The sequence below is a fragment of the Dendrobates tinctorius genome, unplaced genomic scaffold (assembly GCF_039654945.1).
Source record: "Dendrobates tinctorius isolate UK_male_01 unplaced genomic scaffold, ASM3965494v1 ptg000086l, whole genome shotgun sequence".
Classification (NCBI taxonomy): domain Eukaryota; kingdom Metazoa; phylum Chordata; class Amphibia; order Anura; family Dendrobatidae; genus Dendrobates; species Dendrobates tinctorius.
In genome coordinates, this window is record NW_027361754.1 from 42,544,371 (window position 1) to 42,557,019 (window position 12,649).

The window sequence follows — 12,649 nt, forward strand, 5'->3', positions numbered from 1 at the left end:
TTGTCTTAAATGAAAAAACACAAAAGAGAATGAAGAAAAAGCAAAACATTGATCATTTCACACAAAACTCCAAAAATGGGCCAGACAAAAGTATTGGCACCCTCAACCTAATACTTGGTTGCACAACCTTTAGCCAAAATAACAGCGACCAACCGCTTCCGGTAACCATCAATGAGTTTCTCACAATGCTCTGCTGGAATTTTATCCCATTCTTCTTTGGCAAACTGCTCCAGGTCCCTGATATTTGAAGGGTGCCTTCTCCAAACTGCCATTTTTAGATCTCTCCACAGGTGTTCTATGGGATTCAGGTCTGGACTCATTGCTGGCCACCTTAGAAGTCTCCAGTGCTTTCTCTCAAACCATTTTCAAGTGCTTTTTGAAGTGTGTTTTGGGTCATTGTCCTGCTGGAAGATCCATGACCTCTGAGGGAGACCCAGCTTTCTCACACTGGGCCCTACATTATGCTGCAAAATTTGTTGGTAGTCTTCAGACTTCATAATGCCAAGCACACGGTCAAGCAGTCCAGTGCCAGAGGCAGCAAAGCAACCCCAAAACATCAGGGAACCTCCGCCATGTTTGACTGTAGGGACCGTGTTTTTTTCTTTGAATGCCTCTTTTTTTCTCCTGTAAACTCTATGTTGATGCCTTTTGCCCAAAAAGCTCTACTTTTGTCTCATCTGGCCAGAGAACATTCTTCCAAAATGTTTTAGGCTTTTTCAGGTAAGTTTTGGCAAACTCCAGCCTGGCTTTTTTATGTCTCGGGGTAAGAAGTGGGGTCTTCCTGGGTCTCCTACCCTACAGTCCCTTTTCATTCAGACGCCAACGGATAGTACGGGTTGACACTGTTGTACCCTCGGCCTGCAGGGCAGCTTGAACTTGTTTGGATGTTAGTCGAGGTTCTTTATCCAACATCCACACAATCTTGCATTGAAATCTCTTGTCAATTTTTCTTTTCCGACCACATCTAGGGAGGTTAGCCACAGTGCGATGGGCTTTAAACTTCTTGATGACACTGCGCACGGTAGACACAGGAACATTCAGGTCTTTGGAGATGGACTTGTAGCCTTGAGATTGCTCATGCTTCCTCACAATTTGGTTTCTCAAGTCCTCAGACAGTTCTTTAGTCTTCTTTCTTTCCTCCATGCTCAATGTGGTACACACAAGGACACAGGACAGAGGTTGAGTCAACTTTAATCCATGTCAACTGGCTGCAAGTGTGATTTAGTTATTGCCAACACCTGTTAGGTGCCACAGGTAAGTTACAGGTGCTGTTAATTACACAAATTAGAGAAGCATCACATGATTTTTCGAACAGTGCCAATACTTTTGTCCACCCTCTTTTTTGTTTGGTGTGGAATTATATCCAATTTGGCTTTAGGACAATTCTTTTTGTGTTTTTTCATTTAAGACAAATTAAATGAAGATAATAATAACAAAGAATTTGTGTCTGCAATCATTTTCAGGAAGAAACTGAGTATTATCTGACAGAATTGCAGGGGTGTCAATACTTTTGGCCACAACTGTATATATATATATACACAGTATACATTTTCATCTTTTACATTTTAAAAATTCCAAAAAACGAAAATGGGCAGATGCAAACTTTTGATAACTTTGACCAAGTTTTCAGACCTTGATTAGCCTGTTAGGGTTGAAACTTGTTCACTATCATCATTAGGAAAGGCCAGAGATGTAAATTTCCCAGCTTTATAAAAAAAAAAACAGCCTCCTCTTATTTTGTGCCTTTAAATAGCAGCCATGGGTTCTTCTAAGCAGCTGCCTAGTACTCTGAAAGTGGTGGGAGCCCACCAAGCAGGAGAAGGCTGTAAGAAGACAGCAAAGTGTTTTCAAGTTGCTATTTCCTCAGTTTGAAATGTATTTAAGAAATGGCAGTTAACAGGAACAGTGGAGGTCAATATAAGGTCTGGAAGACCAAGCATAATTTCAGTCAGACCTGCTCGTAGGATTGCTAGAGAGGCAAATCAGAACCCCAGCTTGACTGCAAAAAGATCTTCAGAAAGATTTAGCAGACTCTGGAGTTGTGGTACATTGATTTACTGTTCAGAGACAGCTGCACAAATATGGCCTTCATGGAAGAGTCATCAGAAGAAAACCTCTCCTGCATCCTCCTCATAACAATTAGCATCAGAAATATGCAAAAGACCATCTAAACAAGCTGATGCATTTTGGAAACAAGTCCTGTGGACCAATGAGGCTAAAATAGATCTCTTTAGCCACAATGATGAAAGGTATGAGTGGAGAAAATAGGGTACAGAATTTCAGGAAAAGAACATCTTACCACCCATTAAGCATAGAGTGGATCAATCATGCTTTGGGTTGTGTTGAAGCCAATGGCACAGGGAACATTTCACATGTAAAGGGAAGAATGGATTTATTGAAATTTCAACATTTTCTTTATGCAAACATAACACCATGTATTAAAAAGCTGAACATGAAAAGAGGATATCTTTGACAATTGGATAATGATCCTTAACACGTCAAAATCCACAATACACGACCTCAAAAGGTGCAAGCTGAAGGTTTTACAATGGCCCTCACAGTCCCCTGATCTGAACATCATTGAAAATTTGTGTTTAGACCTCAAAATAGCAGAGGATGTAAAACGACCCAGGGATCTTACAGAACGGGAAGAATTTTACAAGGAAGAATGGATGAAAATCCCTGAAACAAGAATTGAAAGACTCTTGGCTGGCTACAAAAAAAGTATACAAGTTGAGATACTTTCAAAAGGGGGTGCTACTAGGTGTTAACCATGCAGGGTATCCAAACTGTTGCATTGTCCCATTTTACTTTTTGCATTATTTTAAATGTAAAAGATGAAAATATGTATATTTACCTAAAGTACAATATGACATTTGTATAATTAGTTTCCTTGTATCTTTAATATCCTCTCTCTTATTTTCCCCAGGAACTGTTTTCAATAACTGGACATCTCTGGCGCTATACTTGGCTTTAGCGGTGTTTATTATCTTGTTAATAACAGTTGCCATTCACCTTCTCATATGGAAAATGAAGGCAGCTCAAATATTGAAAATTGCAGGTGTGTATTATAATATAAATAGCGCCATAAAGCAGAATTAAACATACAAAATCAATGCAAAGTTAAAAGGAAACTATCAGGTCCCCTGACTGTCATCAAGCGTTACAAAGTGGTGAAATTTTTATTGGAAATAGAGCACAGGGGTCATCAGCAGACCCTCGGCTGTCATGACAACCCATCAGTGCCTCACAATCTCGTCAATGGTGCCAATGGGAGCGTGGATCGACGTGCCCCTGATGGTGCTTGTTAAAGGTCATTGTCAGAGCCATACTTGGCCGTTAAAGTCTCATGGTGGTTGATTAAATCAGCCATCATGTGTGATGATAGATGTAGGCTCAGCATGCGAGCCCGCATCAAAGTCATGGACACAACTTTTGACGTACATGTACGTCAAACGTCATGAAAGAATTAATTATAATTCATGTTGAGGGTGAAACTCGTGAAAAATGTAGGTTACAAGTCCTCGAAAAGCTTAAATTAGTGTTGCACATATATCATAGCCTTTTCTGAAAAGTCAACTGAAACTACAGATAAAATCTTTACAATTTCTGTTTAAAAAAATTACTAAGACTACAATTATTGAACATAAATTAGCAAAATTATAAAATAACAAGGAAAGCCTCAAAAATATTTTGTGTTGTTTTTTTAAATGGAAAGGTCAGAGTTGATTTTTTGATTTCCTTTAGCTTTTTCAATGTTTTGTCTTTTTAAGAGAATTTACATCTTTATCGTAAATAAATGTTAATTTCTTTAGGAGATCAATTCCCACCTCACATCATCGTTAATAAGAATGCTAAGGAAGACACAGATTCCTGGAGCTGTCAATATCCAGAAGAAGAACATGGAGAAGAGCATGGAAATGGCCTAGTACATAAGCTTGATGTCTAGTGAATCAACTAAGATGACTTCACAGCCAGTAACAAATTTAACGACAGATTGAGCTTGTTTCTTCTAACTGATTCTTTGCATGTTACGTAATGCCTACTGGGCAGTCTTTAGGAAATTATGCAAATGTCAAAATACCCAATGGTCCAGAACAGCAAACTTTTATAGTGGAATATCGTGGTTGCATAGTTTTATTTTAAGTGACGAAGATGTAATGGAAACTAAATTTCCACTTTACATTTTCCCAAAAAAAATGGAATTTTTTTTTTATATCCGCAATGGGTAAAAACTACTCACCAGCTAGTTGTAGACTACTGTATGTACATAGTGCAAATATTACAGTGTTGTCAGCTCCTTGTTTGTCCCTGTTTTGCGACTACAAAATGAGTGCATAGCTCTTAAAATACTCCTTCATGGTTCACCCTGGTTTATTACAGATACAGTTGAGCTGTAGTCCGGCCATGGTCACTCATTCTGCAGTACATTCTATGTGTCTTGGCAGGGAGAAAGTAAAGGGCTGCAATAAGTCAAATCTCCTCCTAGTATTCCTCATACTGAAATGAAAGGAATGAGCAGCATGAAAGTGGATATAACTAACCTGACGCATTGCACAGACCACTCCACTGAAAACTAAAAATTTCACAGTGCTCTAAGATACCCAAATACAATTTATATAAAAAAAAACTACCCCTTCCAAAGCTTAGTCTTCATGCTGTTGTCTTCATGCTTCTTCATCCTGATTCACTAACAGGAAGATGTCTGATTTGTTACAGATAAAGTTGAGCTGTAGTCCGGTCTTTGTCACAGTTTCTACATTCTCTTTATCTTCGCAGGGAGAAAGTAAAGGGATACAATAAGTCAAATCTCCTCCTACTATGCCTCATCCTGAAATGGAAGGAGTCAGCAACATGCATGTGGATATAACTAACTTAAAGTATAGCATAGAAAATTCCAGCAAAAATTGAATAATTGACAGTGCTTTTAGATATCCATAGGTAGTATATATAGAAAAATGTCCTCTTAGTCTTCATGCTGTGGTCTTCATGCTTCTTCTTCCTGATCTAATAACAGGAAGATATTTGATTTTGCTACAGATGCAGTTCAGCTGTAGTCCATTCTCGGCCAACGCTTCTACATTATCTGCATCTTTGCAGGGAGAACGTAAAGGGCGGTCATAATTTGAATCTCCTCCTACTATGCTTCATACTGAAATAGAAGGAACAAACAACATGCAAGTGGATATAAATAACCTAATGAATAGCATAGACAACTCCAGTGAAAGTTTTCACAGTGCTCTTAGATATCCATATACTGTATACTTGCATAAACTTCTCCTTCAAAAGCTTTGTTTCCGGGCTGTGATCTTCATGTTTCTTCTTCTTCCTGATCCACTATCAGGAAGGTGTTGGATTTGTTAGAGATGATGTTGAGCTGTAGTCAGGTCTCAGTCACTGTTTTGACATCCTCTGTATCTTAGCAGGGAGAAAGTAAAGGGCTGCAATAAGTCAAATCTCCTCCTACTATGATTCATACTGAAATGGAAGGAGTGAGCAGCCTGCAAGTGGAAATAACTAACTTAAAGCATAGCATAGACCATTTCAGTAGAAATTAAAAATTTCACAGCGCTTCTAGATACTCATATGCAGTAAATATAGAAAAATTTCCTGTTCAAAGCTCAGTCTTCATGATGTGGTCTTCATGCTTATTACTGATCCAATAACAGGAATATGTTTGATTTGTTACAAATACAGTTGAGCTGTAGTCCAGTCTCAGTCACTGCTTCTACATTATCTGTAGCAGGGAGAAAGTAAAGGGCTGCCATAATTCAAATCTCCTCCTACTTTGCCTTATGCTAAAATAGAAGGCGTAAGCAGCATGCAAGTGGTTATAAATAATCTAACAAATAGCATAGATAACTCCAGTGAAAGTTTTCACAGTGCGCTTAGATACCCATATACAGTATGCATGGAAAAATTTCCCAAACAAAAGCTTTGGTTTCAGGCTGTGATCTTCATGTTTCTTCTTCCTGATGCACTTACAGGAAGATGTTTGATTTGTTAGAGGTAATCTTTAGCTACAGTCCAGTCTCAGTCATTGTTTCTACATACTCTGTATCTTAGCAGGGAGAAAGTAAAGGGTTGCAATAAGTCAAAAGTCCTCCTAGTATGACTCATAGTGAAATGAAATGAGTGAGCAGCGCGCATCTGGGTATAACTAATCTAATGCATAGCCTAGACTACTCCACTGAAAATTGAAAATTTCACAGTGCACTTATATACCCATACACAGTATACATTTTGTTTTTGATACCCTTATATTCAGGACATATTGAAAAATGTCCCCTTCAAAGCTTAGTCTTCACACTTCTCCTTCCTGATTCACTACCATGAACATGTCTGATTTGTTACAGGTGTGGTGGAGTTGCAGTCCAGTCATGGTCACTGTTTACACATAAGCAGGGAGAAAGTAAAGGACTGCATTAATTCAAATCTCCTTTAACTATGTCCAATTCTGAAATGAGAGTATACCATGCAAGTGAAAATTCCTAACACAACTAATATAACACTCTTACTTTAATTGTACATTATTAACTTTGATTTTACACTTTTAGGTAGATCTCTTGTATAGCTGAAGTGGATCATTACAGGTATCCTTTAATCATGATTCACTTTTTTGAGTTTTGCACATGTAGTAGTTCATTGACCTTAACTTTTTTTTAGTTTTACGTTCTAAACAATTAATTTATATGTAATTTCTTTTTCAGTTTTTTTCAGCTTTAAGTTTTTGGAACTTTATACAAAAATAAAAAAAATTCAACTGCCGAACTATTTTGTCATATTGATAAATTAATTCATAGTATCGGGTAAAAAAGAGTAGATGATGGGTGGTTGTTGGGTTGAGACAAGGTGTTGTTTTTTTAATTCTTTTGTAAGTTATGCATTACTTTTTTATGTATATAAAATGTCATAAAAAGAAATCTGGGAACATTCAATCTTTGTGTCTACTGTTTTCACATTATGCTACATCTTGAAGAGTCCCTCTTAATCCTTGGCTAAAATATTATCATTCCTGATCTCAGGCTCCAAAGAACTAAGAGCTCCGCCATACTGAGGGCATGCACACACTGAATTCAGGAAAGGTAGCCACATTTTTGGCAAATTAAAGGGACGCACAGCCTCTATTTTTTATACGAATGAATGGTATGTTGTTGGAGAAAAGCTTTAAAAGCAAGACTGCCCGAAAGCCCTGAAAGACACCCCATAACTCTAGTCCTGAGAAAAAAAACATACACATAAGGGTATATTATAATACAAACAGCTTTTTTAAACATTACTTTTATAAGCTTTAGGTTTACTGCCCCCTTAAAGGGAGTTTTTCAGCAGATTTTTGCTATGTAATCTGAAGGCAGAATGAAGTAGGGGCTGAGACCCTAATTCCAGAGATGTGTCACTTATCAGGCTGTGTGCTCTTGTTTCAATACAATGAGTGCTTTATTGTTAGGAGATTACCACGTGCATCCAGGAGGGGGCTGGAAGTAAGCCCAGCTAGATGGAGGCCCCCCATGACTGCGTTGGGCAGGTCAGGGTTTTTGAAATAGGGGTGGATTGGGAGGGGATTGGGTGAGGCAGATGATGGGAGGAGTATGGGGGAGGGACAGATGATACTGGGGTGAGGAAAGTGCGGGAAAAACCGCATTCTGGCTGGAAGAGAACGCCGAGGGAAGACCTACCAGAGGATCCTGATCCTGATCACTTCGCCGTCCGGTCTTGATGGAGTCGGTGGAGGCGCTCGTAGGCAGGCTGCAGGACGTGGCGAGGTCCAGGAGGGGAGGCTGGCTCCAGGCGCAGCTGTCCTCGCTGCTTCGTGAGGCCGGGACCCAGGAGAGCGCGGGCAGGAGAAGGACGCGGCCCCCAGAGAGACTTTCCCCGGAGGTAGCTACGCACGGCAGGCGCAGGCTCCGGAGCCCCTCCGGGGACCCTGCGGAGGCTGGGTGCAGCGGCGCGGCTTCTCCACGCTGCCCCAGCTCCGGCAGGAATCCGCCCAGCCGGCTGGCTGGCGCTCGGAGGCGGCGGGTCACAACGGTGCGGCCTGGGCAGGAAGTGAGGGCCGCACCGGAAGTGCGGCCTGTCGCAGCGCGGCGGGCGGCGGCTCGGGCCCGCGGCGCTCCCGGGAGGAGGGAAGATTCGTCGAGGGACGGACCAGCGGCGGTGCAGGCCGGGAGGACAGCGGCGGCCAGCACAGACTGTGTCGGGGATGCCGGGAGCAGCGGTGCAGCGGGCACCCCTAGTGGAGGCCGTAGGGTGGGGCCCTGCAAGGAGGACCACAAGGAGGAGGACTTCGGCGGGCGGGCAGCAGGAATGGGATGCCCTGCTGCCAGGCCCTGGCGCTCAACAGATGGCGGGGGGAGCGGCGGGCAGCAAGGACGTGCTGTCTGGCAGGGGTCGTGGATCGGACCAGGCAAACCTGCCTGGGTCTCGCGGGCGAACTCGCTCGAGATCAGGGTTGAGGTCGGGGGTGCGTGGTGCTGCGGGCGCTCTGGTCCCCCCTTGTGATGAGGAGGCCAGGGGCGCGGGCCTGGGGCAGCCAAGCGGCACGGAAGATTCTGACTCCAACAGCGAGCAACGGCAGGACAGAGAGCGGCAGGATTCCGGATGTCCGGCTGGCGGGGACACAGCACCCGCGCAGCTTGGTGAGTATGAGCCCATGTTTTGTCTGTCGCCCATAGGGGCTGTATCTGATGTAGCGGGTGTGAGTCGGGGGTTTGAATCGGGCGTGAGGGGGATGGGGGGAGCGAATGGAGCGGAGGCGCCCGACCTGCGGGATCTTTTGCTTAGCGTGTCGCAAATGTTGGAGAGGCTGCAAAGTGGGATGGCGTGCGGGTCTGGGATGTCACCAGCGGGAGCGGGGATCTCGGGGGCGGGGCATGGCCCAGCCTTGGCGGGGGACGCATTGGGGCCTGTGGGAGGGGTGCGAGCAGCTGCAGGGGGAGTACCCGTGTCCGCGGTGTCGCCAGCGGGGGCATGGATCCCGGGGATGGGGGGCAGGGGCGCACGTGGCGAGCGAGGCAAGGAGGCCGGTTGGAGGCGGCCAAATACCAGTGGCGGGTATATCTGTGTCGGTCCAGACAGAAACGGAAAAAGGGGATTCGGTGAGATTGGATGACTGAGCGAAAGGGGAGGTATATGTGTGTTTTGAGGGGCCTTTGGGTGCACATTTGAAGAAAGAAGTGAAAGAGAAGATCTGGCGGGATGAGTTTGTGGAGATTTTCTCCCTTCTTCCATTGGAAAAGTTTAATTTGGATAAGGGAAAGAAGGACGATAGTAAGAAGGAGGAGGACGAAAAGCGGAGATGGCGGTTGATCCCGCAGACATTTGTCAATTGGCTGCAGGCGTTTGCGATATTGGCGAGTGTGATTGGAGAGAGGTCTCCGGGCAATTGTTCTGGCTTGTTTTGCTATCTGGATGCGATTGGGGAGGCTCACCATACGTATGGGGTCAGGCATGGCTGCGTTATGATGAGCAATTTAGGCAGCGGAAGGCGGTGCGGCCGGAGATTCGGTGGGACCAAAAGGATATCGGGCTTTGGTTAAAGGTGATGGCACCGGTTAGGTATGGGCAGCCCTTTCTTGGTGGCGGAGGGAGTGGCAATCAGCAGGCCGCACAAGGGAGCGGCAGTCAAGGGGCGTCAGGGGGAAAAGAGAAATCAGGAGCGTGCTGGCAGTTTAACGACGGTCAATGCAAGTATGGCAGTACCTGCAAGTTTAAGCATGTTTGCTCCCATTGCAACGGTAGTTCGCATGGAGCATCCAAATGTTTTAGGAAAACAAGGGGGAAGCCAGCAGTGGCGGCCGGTCAAGGGGGAGACACCGGTGCGGCTTCAAAAGATGGCCCCCTTTCTAAGTAGGTACCCTGATCAAAAAAAGGCTGGTGTGATACAGGATGGTTTTGCGGATGGTTTTATAATCCCTTCTCCTAGCCATACGGTCCCCTTTTCGGTTAAGAATTTGAGGTCAGCTGAACTGCATTCTGAGGTGGTGAGTGCCAAAATACTGAAAGAAGTTGAATTGGGTAGGATGGCAGGTCCATTTACGGAGGTTCCTGTGGAAGGAATGGTTGTTTCCCCATTGGGGTTGTTCTCAAGAAGGAACCGAATAAATTCAGGTTGATTCAGCATCTGTCTTACCCAAAGGGGTTGTCGGTAAATGACGGCATTGATCAGGAGTTATGTTCGGTTGTTTATACCTCCTTTGACACGGCGGTGCAATGGGTTCACAGGTACGGTAAGGGGGCCTTGTTGGCAAAAACTGACATTGAGTCTGCCTTCAGGCTGCTACCGGTACACCCGGATAGCATCCCCTTGTTGGGATGTTTTTGGAACGGAGGTTATTATTTGGATAGATGTTTGCCAATGGGTTGTGCAATTTCGTGTTCACTGTTTGAGACGTTCAGTACTTTTTTGGAATGGGCGGTTAAGGACGTTGCTGGTGTTTCGTCCGTGATTCATTATTTGGACGATTTCTTGTTCATAGGCCCACCGGATTCGGTTTTGTGTCAGAATACGTTGGCCGCAATGGAATGGGTGTCGGAGTCTTTTGGGGTACCATTGGCGAGAGATAAGACGGAGGGTCCTTGCACGGTCTTAAGTTTTTTGGGTATACTGATTGACTCTGAAAAAATGGAGTGTCGGTTACCGGAGGACAAATTGTCGTTGCTGAGGCTGGAGGTGCGGCGAATCATGAGATTGCATAAAGTGACGTTAAAAGAATTACAGTCACTTCTAGGCAGGTTGAACTTTGCCTGCAGGATTATGCCCATGGGCCGGATTTTTTGCCGACGGTTGTCGTGCGCGACGGCGGGAGCTCGGTCGGCGCACCACTTTATCCGGTTAAAAAAGGAGCACCGGGATGATTTGGCGGTGTGGCAGCGATTTTTGGAGACTTACAATGGTAGATCTCTGATTCAAAAAGAAATATTGAATGATTTTGATTGTGAAATCTATACGGACGCGACAGGTGGCGTTGGTTACGGGGCTTTTTGTAAGGGGGGTTGGAGCGTTGGTAGCTGGCCGGATTGGTGGCGGCAGAGAGGCTTCACGAAAAATCTGGCTTTGTTGGAGTTGTTCCCCATTGTCGTGGCGGTATTAATATGGGGTGAAATGTTTGAGAACCAAAGAGTTAGGTTTCACTGTGACAATATGAGTGTGGTGTCAGTAATCAACACTTTGTCCGCCTCTTCCCCCCCGGTTGTTAAGCTCATGAGAGAATTCGTTTTGCGGTGTCTGGCATTGAATGCGTGGATTTCGGCTGTGCATGTGCCGGGAGTGCAAAATTCTATAGCGGATGCTTTGTCTCGTTTACAGTGGGAGCGGTTTCGGGAGCTGGCACCAGGCGCGGAGATTTCCGGAACGGAATGCCCTTCTCACTTGTGGCGGATTGTTACGGAGGAGCAGGAAGGTTAATTCGGGAGTCTGTTAAAAGCCAGACTTTGGCGTCGTACGAGGCATCATGGAAAATATGGCGGAGTTGGGAGTCCCATTGGGGAGGTTTGGGGTCTGTAGAGGAGAAGACGTCGGGGGTTTTGTTTTTGGTTGGTAGGGCAGAGGAACTGCGGTGGTCTGTTTCAAGGGTTAACAAATTTATGGCTGGGCTTGCTTTCGGCTTTAAGTTGGAGGGTTCGGTGGATGTGACGAAGGATTTTCGGGTCAAGCAGGCTCTCAAAGGTTTTCGGAGGTGTAACCGGGTTTTTGATAGGCGTCGACCAATCTCTTTTAGTATTTTGGAACGATTAGGTGGAGTCCTGGAGGTGGTTTGCTGTTCTACTTTTGAGTCGGCATTGTTCAAATTAGCTTTTTCTCTGGCGTTCTTTGGGGGCGATGAGGTTGGGTGAACTAGTGTCGCTCAGTAGGGGCAGGGCAGGTGGCCTGCTTGCGGAGGATGTTGAATTGGGGTCGTCAGGTGTTTCTTTTTGGATTCGGCGTTCGAAAACTGATCAGCTCGGGAAAAGGAAGCGTGTGATGTTGGGGAGCGTGGGTTGGTGCGTTGATGTGCCCAAAAAGCGGTTTGGAATTGTATTGGAGTTTGTGGCCGGGTCGGGTCGGCCCATTGTTGTGCCACGAAGACGGGGCGTTCTTGTCTCGTTTTCAGTTTATTGCGCTGCTAAAAAGGAGTTTGGGAGAGTTGGGCCTTCCACCAGGCATGTATGGATCACATTCCTTTAGGATTGGGGCAGCATCTGAGGCAGATAGCCTTGGAATGGGGGAGGCCGCGATTAAGCGGATTGGTCGTTGGAGTTCGGGCTGCTACCGAACATATGTACGTCATTGATTGGAGCGGCATGGCTCGGACTGGGGGGATTTAACGATGTTGTTGTGGTTATGTATTTCAGGTCGGCAACCCTACTTGACTTGGATTCTTGGACACTTGTTCGTTCATTGGGGTGCGCTTCGGGCAGACGTGAGGCCGGATGGCAGGCAGCTTGGTTTTAACAGGGACCTGGTTATCATTCGTTGGTTGGGTTTTCGGGGGATGGTGTGGAGCAGGGCGTTACCTGAGTTTGCCAAGTTTGCTCGTTTGGATAAAGCGCCCGACATCTTGGTGGTGCATTTGGGAGGGAATGATTTAGGCGTTAGACCTGTTAGGGAGTTGATCAGGGATATCCGGTTTGACTTCCTTCGGTTGTGGTCATCTTTTCCTGGGGTCGTTAC

General features: G+C 45.1%; 1 protein-coding gene across 1 annotated transcript in view; it reads left to right on the plus strand.

Moving 5' to 3' along the window:
- The window catches only part of TNFRSF18 (TNF receptor superfamily member 18), a 36,731-nt gene extending 29,793 nt beyond the window's left edge, over positions 1 to 6,938 (plus strand). The window contains exons 5-6 of the mRNA XM_073585314.1: positions 2,930 to 3,061; positions 3,816 to 6,938. Coding sequence (XP_073441415.1) covers positions 2,930 to 3,061; positions 3,816 to 3,949 — 266 coding nt within the window. The 3' untranslated portion in view covers positions 3,950 to 6,938. The remainder of the gene's footprint in view (positions 1 to 2,929; positions 3,062 to 3,815) is intronic.
- The last annotated feature ends 5,711 nt before the right edge of the window (positions 6,939 to 12,649 follow it).